The sequence below is a fragment of the Orbicella faveolata genome, unplaced genomic scaffold (assembly GCF_042242905.1).
Source record: "Orbicella faveolata isolate gen_17 unplaced genomic scaffold, um_ofav_v1 contig_47, whole genome shotgun sequence".
Lineage (NCBI taxonomy): Eukaryota > Metazoa > Cnidaria > Anthozoa > Scleractinia > Merulinidae > Orbicella > Orbicella faveolata.
This window is the reverse complement of record NW_028301577.1, coordinates 11,917,501-11,927,174: the sequence shown is the minus strand read 5'-3', so window position 1 is coordinate 11,927,174 and position 9,674 is coordinate 11,917,501. Positions and strand designations below refer to the sequence as shown.

The 9,674-nt window shown below is 42.6% G+C and overlaps 1 protein-coding gene and 1 pseudogene across 3 annotated transcripts; both read right to left on the bottom strand.

The window, feature by feature from the left end:
• Positions 1-2,034: 2,034 nt before the first annotated feature.
• Positions 2,035-6,207, bottom strand: LOC110058398 (uncharacterized). 3 transcript variants are annotated; one of them, XM_089279886.1, is made up of 2 exons: positions 6,134-6,207; positions 2,035-5,729 (listed from the first exon to the last, which is right to left on the bottom strand). In XM_089279886.1, the coding sequence occupies exon 2, from the start codon at positions 3,477-3,479 to the stop codon at positions 2,379-2,381; it is 1,101 nt and encodes a 366-aa protein (XP_089136012.1). In that variant the 5' UTR covers positions 3,480-5,729; positions 6,134-6,207; the 3' UTR covers positions 2,035-2,378. The 3 variants fall into 3 exon arrangements, with proteins under 3 accessions (XP_089136012.1, XP_089136013.1, XP_089136014.1); XM_089279887.1 differs by having other exon boundaries at positions 2,035-5,615; positions 6,134-6,201; XM_089279888.1 differs by having other exon boundaries at positions 2,035-5,612; positions 6,134-6,201.
• Positions 6,208-9,139: 2,932 nt separating this feature from the next.
• Positions 9,140-9,674, bottom strand: part of LOC149097175 (uncharacterized) — a 1,977-nt pseudogene continuing 1,442 nt past the window's right edge.

Here is a 9,674-nt window from a genome sequence, read left to right as displayed (position 1 = left end):
GATGTCGGCAACTTCCACTTGGGGTGCTCTTTCTGTCCTTTAGCTCTGCTGGGCTGGTCACTGCATTCTCTAACTGAAAGTAGGTCATAAAGGGGTTTGGCTAATCTGGAGAAGTCGCGAATATATTGGCGGTAATAGCTTATGAAACCCAGGAGTTTGCGCAATTCACCAACAGTTCTTGGTTTAGTTTCCTTAAGGGCTGCCACTGCTGCAACGTCTGCTGAGTCCATCGTGTAGCCATCTGCTGAGACTATTCTGCCTAAGTAACGAACACGGGGCTTAAACAACTCACATTTCTTTGGCTTCAGCTTGATACCATACTCCTGCAAACGTTTAAGTACTTTTCGCACATTGTCTACATGCTCAGAAAATGTTCTACTGCACACCAGGACATCATCAAGATATGGAATACATATTTCATCGCGGAGACCTTCTAGGCATTTCTCCATGTACCTCTGGTAAGCTGCCGGTGCATTTTTAAGGCCAAAAGGAATCCGGTTCCACTGGTATAAACCCCAGGGGGTGATGAACGCTGTTAGATGTCGGTGTTCTTCTGCTACGAATCCTTGATGATATGCCTTTCCTTGGTCTAACACTGAAAAGTAAGTGTTCCCACTGAGACTATTCAGGATGTCTTGGATGCGAGGGATGGGCTGGCGGTCATCCTCAGTTTTGCTGTTTAACTGCCTATAGTCAACACATAGTCTCAGACTGCCGTCTTTTTTTCTCACACACACTACTGGGGAAGAGTAGGGTGACTTTGAGTTGCTTATCCAACCACGATTGATCATATCCTGCAAGTGTAACTTTACCTCTTCGTACAAGGGCTTTGGAATTGAATTGTATGTTTTTTGTACTGGGACGTCATCTCTGAGGTTGATTTCCAATTTCAAATGTTCGGCACATCCAATGTCACCATCATCTATAGCGAAGGCCCCGGATTCTTCCCTCAACATCTCCTCGACAATCACCCGTTGCTCACTTGACAAATGGCTCAAGTCAACTGGGGGAGTCCACTTTGCTTTACTTTGTTCGGGCTGACTTGGCTCCCACTCATAACTGGTTGCCTCACTCCAAGTTTCACCTTCCTCTTTCTCTTGTTTCTGTTCAGCTTCGACTGGCAGTGGCGTGACGGACTGCACTAACTGTATAGTGCCCAGTTCTGTCCGCCTACGTAAGGTCATCTCTCGTTCGGTGTTGTTGCATACTGGAACATACATTCGGCTCGAAGACCTCGGGGAGATTCGGTGGAGACAGCCCTGAACTTCTAGCCCCTCAGGCCACGCCCCTTCCTCTTTGGGCTCAAACACAACAGGCAAATCTTCTTCTAATTGTCCAAAGTGTACCTGACATTTGACTCTCACAGTCTCTCCTGGTGGGACACGTATGTCTTGTCTGCCGACTCTGAGCATACCGGTGTCAGCTTCATCATCCATACTTTGGATGAAATTAACCAGCGCTCTTGCTTCGCCCTCTTTCACAGATGGGAACGAGTCATTCACTATTCGGGGCAATAGGCTGGTTGTGTTGGGGCTACTACTCCCCTTAATGACCTCTTCAATGACATTAAAGCCGATGATGGGATACTCCTGATTATCTTCACTTCCTATTAGTATGGGTACTGTCAATGGCTCCGAGTACCCGTCCTCCCCAACCAACTGGAACTCTACCTCAATCCAGCCATCATATGCGATTTTTGTACCGTTCACGGCCTGGAGATTTAATCCATCTTCCCCCAATAACTCGCTTATGTCTCTTACTGGCTCGTTTGGTAGGTTAATTTCTTTCCAATGTTTGGACACCACAAACTTGAGCTCCGGTATCCCACAGGGCATCCACCTTTTCCCCTTGAATCAAGCAGGAAACCACACATTTTCTTCCCACTAATTTGGCGAGTTTAGAGCGTTGTCTCGGGGTTAGGTGGGAACTGAACGACGTTTTCAATGTTTCAACACTTGCCCTTTCCCTCAGTTCAACTTCGCTAATGGCTTGACATAGTTTCTTATGCTTCTCCCAATGTTCCCTTTGACAAACTTTTGAACAATAGTGGCTAGTATGGCACTGTGAACACCGCAAGTATTGATGTGCCCAATCCTCCCTCTTTCCACAGTTCATGCATTGTTGGGACTGCTCATGAATCGGGGGGGCTGCTCCTTGTCCCGTGGGGGCAACCCTTGTCTGTTTCCCTGGGGGCTTGCTGAGTTATAGCCCCTTCGGCTTGACCTTAGGCATTGGTAACTGAAGTGGTCGACATCACCACAGTTGAAACAATGGTTGCAACGGAAACCCCTTCCTTGTCTTTCACAATTCCAGCACCCTCTAGGGCGAACCCTCCCTTGCTCTACAGGGTTGTACTGTGGGTGAGGGCTAGCGCGGCTTTATTGTTCCATGCCCTCCCGGATAGCAGCCAATTCCGCTTTCAACTCTCTAACTTCAGTAAGAAGGTTAACTTTTGGTGGCTTTTCTGGGGTTTTACCTTCAACTGAGGCATGGCTGTCGTCATGGGTGGCCAATTGAGCTACAAGCTGTGTGGGGGTTCGGTTTGTGAGCTGGTCATGACGGGAACCAAGCTTCTGCATTCTTTCTGTTTCATTACTAACTGCTGCATTCAATTTCTCAAAAAGTTCTTCATCTTCCACTTGGGTGTTTTGCAGGCATGGTTTTATCTCCATTTTAATGTCATCATTCCGTAACCCAGTTAATAATGAATGCAGAAACATGCACTGTACCAGCTTTGGGTCATACTTCAAATCAGATCCTGCTTCTTGAGATGCAAACAGTACTTTCTGCTTTAGATCAAGGAGGCGAACAAGAAAGTCCTGAGGGGTCTCCCCAGCTTCCTGTACTGCCGAACTGAGCAGCTGATACATTTCCGTAGCCCCCCTTTCTTGGTAATGTGACCGGAGTATTTTACGTAATCTGGCAAGATCTAGATCGGGCTTACCTTCCAAGTAGGTCCTCAATCTAAGGCCTGGATTGATGGCTCGAATAACGGCCTCGACAATTTCTTCTTCTTTATAGCCCCGTTTCAATCCAGCGTTAATTTGGTGAGCAAGACTGGTAAAGCTCAAGCGATCTTTCTGACGTGAATCTCCAATCTGTCCCGATATTTTAAATTCCTTCCTGAACGGTGGAATCGCTGTGGTTTCTTTAGGCGTAACTGCATTTGTGCTTGACTTGACAGCAGACTTCTGATCCACATGTTCGGTTTTCACACCACCCTCTTGTTCACTCTTCGCGTCCTTCGTTGCCGGTTTCCTTTCTTTAATTGTTTCTCTGAGATTCGTTAGTGCTTCAGTTCCGAGTTCTTCGGCGTCTAAATATTTCGTTAGGATTTGTATTAACGCCAGACGTCCCGTATCCGTCTCTTTAACTTCGATATGTAGCCCCGCACAGATTTCTCGAAGACTCGCTTCGCTAAGCTGACAAATTGCTGTTCTCACCTCTATCTGAATCTCTTCGACGACTTCTATAGACATTTCGATGGTTTCTTTGTCACGTCGGGGTCACCAAATGTTACACTCTACTCAATCTCGCACAGGAACTACTACAAAACTACAATGACAACACGTTTTCTCATCGATCCTCGTTTCGTTTTCATTCTCGCCAACGCGTGGGATTTTCGATCCCATAATAATAAGTAACCTGGGGCTGGGCCCAGTCCCTCACGTTCTACTTGTAACATTTAGACGCTCGACGGTTTTTGTTCATTAACTTTGAGCAAACACTCCACTGGGGTCGGGGAATCGCTCGGCGAATGCATTCGCATTTTTCAAGGGAAAGTCGTAATGTAATTCGTCCGCCACATTCACGAGTTGCTCCAGAAGAGCCCTTTGATTATTTATCTTACCAAGCAAAGTGTTTCCCGTAATTCTGCCGAATTACGTATACTCTTGGGTTATGCGCGCGCAACAGTCGTAAATTTGCGCGCAAACAGTTTGACGTCATTATAGGAGATAATTGTTCTTGGCTAGTAATAGAAAGGAAACATGTTTGGAGGGAGAGGAAAAGTGAAAGCCTGTAATTTTGTTCACAACGACGAAATATGGTGAGTCGATATAATTTCCCTTCATTTTTTCTTTACTTGTCGTTTAACTCCTCCTAGAGCAGTTCTACATTTGACTCCCGGTCTTGTATCTCTCGCGCAAGCAGCTGTAGTGAACTGTCGTCGATTCTTCACATCAGAGTGGGTTTGATCCAGGTCTTTCTACGATCAACGGAGGACCCCTGGGAATTCCTGTTGGGAGGATGCCCCCTCCAAGGTTTGCCAAATCGTGACCATTTCTTTTCCCTCACCCGTTTTCAAACCTTTACACGCCTTTCGAGAACCATATCTCTTGGCCTCTAAAATCCAAATCCGTTAACTTTTAAGACAGCTTCTCTGGATTTCAGACTCTCAGAAAGAAATATTCAAAATCGATATTTATTTTTACATCAAAACGGCCAGGCAACAGAATTACCCTTGGAGGGGCACTTGTAACTATGCAGCTTTTATTATATTCGCGCTCCTGATCAGGTTTTGATATCATAAAAATTCTTGTTTTTCGGCCATTTCAATTTCAGGAGAAAGAGAAAACATACAGCGGTAACAAACATAACAAATAGATTACGCATGGTATATTCAACTTGACGTTTTGCATGTTACAACACACATCTTCAGAAGTGACGGTTACAAAATATGACAGAATTTAAAAAGACTAAAATTAAAGCGGGTTATTGGTAACTAGCTAGACAACAATGAACAAAAGAAACTACATCCGGTGTGAATTAATAAAGAAAGAGTTTTTCACTACCGACGTTTTCATTTAGAGCGAGTTTTAAGTCCCGTATTAACAATGTGTCCTGGATTTTACACTATAAATCACATTGCCTACTTGTTAGGATCTCGAAGTCCCATTTAATGTTCTGAGCAGTAGAAGTTGAATGATCAGCAACAGCGGAAGCGTGACCAAGTTTAGTGAGAGCTTTGAAGTGCTCCGTCTTTCTGTCATGCAATCTTCTTTTGGTTTTACCAATATAGAAAGCATCACAGTCCCAGCCAAGAGAAACTGGCTTTGTAGACAATCTTTGATTTCTGTGAGCGGTTGAAACGATCTTTGTAAGGAAAAAGAAAGACTTTGCAAGTGTTCTGAAAAATAACCCTGAGGATGATGAAACGATAAAACCTATTGGCACAAGATTTTAATTGGCGTGTAAGAGCATCACTATGGAAACCTAAATAAGGTAAAACAAGAATTACATCTTTCTTGGGAACTGTGAGAGTATGTTCTGAAGGCCTGTCCTTATGTTTGGTCAATACATCATTAACGTTATAGTTAATTATGCCTATCGGATAACCATTTTGAAGCAAGGAATTCTTCAGATCAGATAGAGTCGACTGCAATAAAGTGGACTTTGAACTGATGCGTAGGCAACGATAGGTAAGTGTTCCGATTAGATTGATCTTATACTTTCTGGGAGTAAAGGAGTCCCACTTGGTGTAGAGACCGGTGAAAGTCTTTTTGTGGTGTACAGTAGTTGAAATTGTGTTGTGATCACGCTTGATACAGACATCCAAGAATGGAATCTCTCGGTTCTCTTCAAGTTCCGTGGTGAATTTGATGTTGAGAAGTCTGCTGTTAAGAAAATGTAGAAATCTGGAAGCGGTGTCTTTACTCTCGAATATGGAGAGTGTCATCCAAGTATCTAAACCAGACTGAGGGGGGCTCATTATTAGCCAACCAGCTCTCCTGAAAATGACACTCAAAATGTTAGCTAAGACAGGTCCTGATGGAGACCCCATCGCGACACCATCGATATTGACCATCCAATATGAAGTGGCTTTTCTTCGTTGCAAACTCAAGCAAACCTTTGAGGACTGATCGTGGTAATGTAGGAGGATCAGGAAGAGAGTATAATTTGGTAAGACAAATTTGTATTGTCTCGTCTAATGGGACATTGGTAAACAAGGAGCACACGTCAAAAGAGCACATATTTTCATTGTTATGTTTATGTGACTTCACCCAGTCTACAAAAATGAAGGAGTCCTTGATTGTGAATTGGTTCGTGGAGATCGGCTTTGATATACCTTACCAACGAAATATTTAGAAAACATAGAACAAATTCTGAGAAAAGGATTGATCATAGATCTTACCTTCCATGAGTCCATGAGCCATGAGTCCATGAGCCATGAGTCCATGAGCCATGAGTCTAGCTGACTGCATGAAAATGTCCAAGAGAGACGTGACTGTATTGACTTTCTCAATTCTACAGTTCCTGGAGCATGATTTAGGGTAAGTCGAGAGACAGGTTTTCGTATTCAACGCAGCCTAGAGAGAGAAGCAGGAGTTGTTGCCAGTAAATATAGGCAAACAAAAGGGAGAAAGAAGGAACAGCTCAATTCAAAATTTCTCACTTTGAGTATCCGCCTACATTCTGAACTAGTTTCTGTTCAGGGAGTCGAAAGGGAGCTTCACCTCACTAGGAAATGAACTTTCAGACTGGAAGATAAAATATCATGACTTAGAAGCAGAAAAGCAAAGACTGATAAATGGAATGAGGAATTGTGCTAAGAAGGAAAGAGGGAGAAATCATTGAGCTGGAAGTTGTAGGAAAGGAATTGAGAGAATATTTTGACCAGTCAGGATTAACTTGCCAGAGTAAAAAGGTTGGGGAGGATGGTCAAAAACCAAGGAAAAGAAGACTCAAACTACCTAAAGAGAGAGCGGAATGTGCATTATGGTTTGCCAAATCATTTGGACTTGAAGTTACCTGTCTGTAGTTTAAAGATGCTTAACCAAATGACAGCTATTCCTTTGATTACCAGAACCCAGTATTGCTGGGTTCCCTGTATTGTTCATGTATTTTTCCCGCCGTTTAGTTCCCGCGTTTAAGTTACGTGATCTTTTCGAGTGTGCATGTAATGGCGAACGTCGGCAAACGTTATAGTTGTGTATGCGATTCACTCGAAGTAAAGACGGATAAGACGGATAAAGACGCGGACGATTGATGGAATTATGTACAAGCAAACAGGAGCGTCTTATTGGAGTGTTAGTCGAATTAAAGTCAGTGGACTAGAGTGAATCTTACCTATTGAAACCGAGGGAATTGGAAATTGGCCCTTACACCCAGCAACCTCAAATAGGGTTGGGGAAGAGGAGTCAGAAGAAAACACAGTTGACCTGACTGATAAAGAGAGCTCACAAATTGAGCAAATTATTTTCCTGTTAGAAAATTTTTAAGTAAGCGACGAGTTTTATCAGGAGCTTACAGCTGCTTTCGAGGACATGCCAAGGTCATATTTTATCAAACAGTTGAGGTCAGACGTGAACAAAATGTATCATTGAAAGTGTGACGGGTATTTTTCCAGGAGCACAGTGCCGTTGGATGCAGGGCAAGGATGTCCAGGACCACTAATTTCTTAATACTATCATTTTGCCTTCTTCACAGTGAAGAAAATACCATGTCATCAAAAGGAAACAGAACAATAGCAGTGGTTAATGGACCTGAAAACTACTAAACAGTACGAGATTCACAAAAAAAAGAATTGAAGAAATCAACAACATGATTAGACAGAATTCAATTGAGGTTGATGGAAATATCATCATCATCATCATTAAACCCTTTCGCTCCCAGTGGAGCATAGGTCCACGGAAACCATTGCTCGCCATCTTGGTCTGTTTTGGGCTATCCTTTCAAGCTGCCACCAGGTGTAGCCTGCTTTGCTCGCCTCGTCATCTACCGTCCTCCTCCAGCTGTTTCTGGGACGGCCTCGGCTCCTCTTCCCCTGTGGGTAAAAAAATATGCTCTGGATTTTTTCTGGGTGGAGATCATAGAGTTCTTTTAATTGTTGTGGGCTCAAGTGGTGCTACCTCAGATTATGCTTGCCTTTGGTGTAAAATACACAAGTTAGAGAGGTTTGATGTCCAAACCTAAGGACTATTATAACATTCACTGCCCGTATTGCTCGCACCCCTTTTGGAAAGACAGGAAATGCCTTCCCTACCACAGTCACAATGCAAGTATTCTTGTAAAAGGAAACGCCACATTAATACAGCCCTAGATCATGTGATACTTGATAAACTGCATCTCATGCTTCGGGTGACTGACCAACTCATGGAAAATTTGATAACAGAAGTCATGGAGAGAGACAGCAAAGCAGACTTTACCAAAAGAAGGGGAGAAGAGAAAGGTCTTTACTTAAAGAAACTTGTTAAGGATATAAATGGCACAGGAATTACATTTAATGTGTGGAAAAAAATGCGGACGGTAAGGGAAATGGCGTGTATGATTGGACAAGTTTGGTGGGGTCAAACAAAAAGAAGTTGATGAACAAGCTGCCTCTTCAACTTGAATCAAGTGATATTCTGTTTCCTGAAACCAAAGAGACAGTCATAAAAGTATGGACAACCTTTTAATTTGTGACTTGTACCATTGCATCACAGCATCAGAAATCAATGAAACAACAGGAAACCAAATATTTGAAAATGGTAAACAATGGATCGAACTATATTGCTCACTCGGTGGAATACGACAAGGTTATGAGGAAGCTCGTATCACCCCATACATGCACTCCATACCCTACCATATTCCGAAATTTGTCTCTGATCATGGGTCTCTAAAAATGTTTACTGGACAAGGAGTGGAAAAGAACAACGACGATGCAAAAAGACTGTATTTTCAAAAATAAAACAAACAAATGGAATGCCACACGAGATGTGTTGCAGCTGGAGGCACGACAATATGCTTTGCGCAGTCAGGAAAGAGAAAAAAGAAAACACAACAAAACGAAAAACTAACTACTGTGAAACTGAAATCAGTGAAACTCGGCAGAAAAGGCCTCGGCCAAAAGTGAGTGACAAGAAAAATAGATCTGAAACTACAAGCAGCTCAAGTGCCATCTTGGATCAAAGCTGACAGTCAAGAAGCTGCGGAATGAAATCCATGCAAGAGGACTGAAGCCAAAAGTGACCAAAAATGACCAAAACACAGCTTCTATCTCTTCTGCAGTAAAGGAAAGGCCACAAGTGAATGAGCAACATTATACAGTGTAAATGAAATCTGCAATTGGCTTGAATTTTACCGTTATTTGCCTTGGTGCTTATGTTTACTATCATAACTTACGATAACTTGGAGTAAAAGAAAAACAAGGGCAAACCAGTTTGCATATATATTCAAGTTTTATGTACAAACACATTTCTATAATACAGCATGTAAAACTCTCTTTCAATATTCAAATGTATAAAACTATACTCTTTGAACCTTATCAATTCACATGCATATTATGTCTGGAAAATATCAAAGCTTTTGCTGGGTTCATATTAAATCATTATATTTAAAAGTTAGTTCGGTAAAAGTTCTTTACAGCATGCTTTTGAATTAATCATGGGATACCATCTCAAGGAGCATTCTTGGTGCTTCTGTAAGTTTTCCCGCCTGTACCACAACGAAATGCTTTGATGAGCCGCTTCCAAGGTGAGTTTTCATCTTGAAAGGAAAACCTATGGCCTTACCTTGGCCATTACCATCCCGAATATATCACCAATGGTATGGGCTTGACAGCTTGGTCAAATCTTTTAAGTTGAGCATGACATATTTGGAATCACTTAACCCTGTTCCCTTGTTGTTAAAAAAATAACAGTACATTTCATGCTTCATGGCAAACGCACAAGTGTGCTGTGCTTTCACAGCATTCG

Coding starts and splice junctions, on each gene's coding strand:
- LOC110058398 (XM_089279886.1), bottom strand. CDS start 3,479: ATGTCTATAGAAGTCGTCGAAGAGATTCAGATAGAGGTGAGAACAGCA.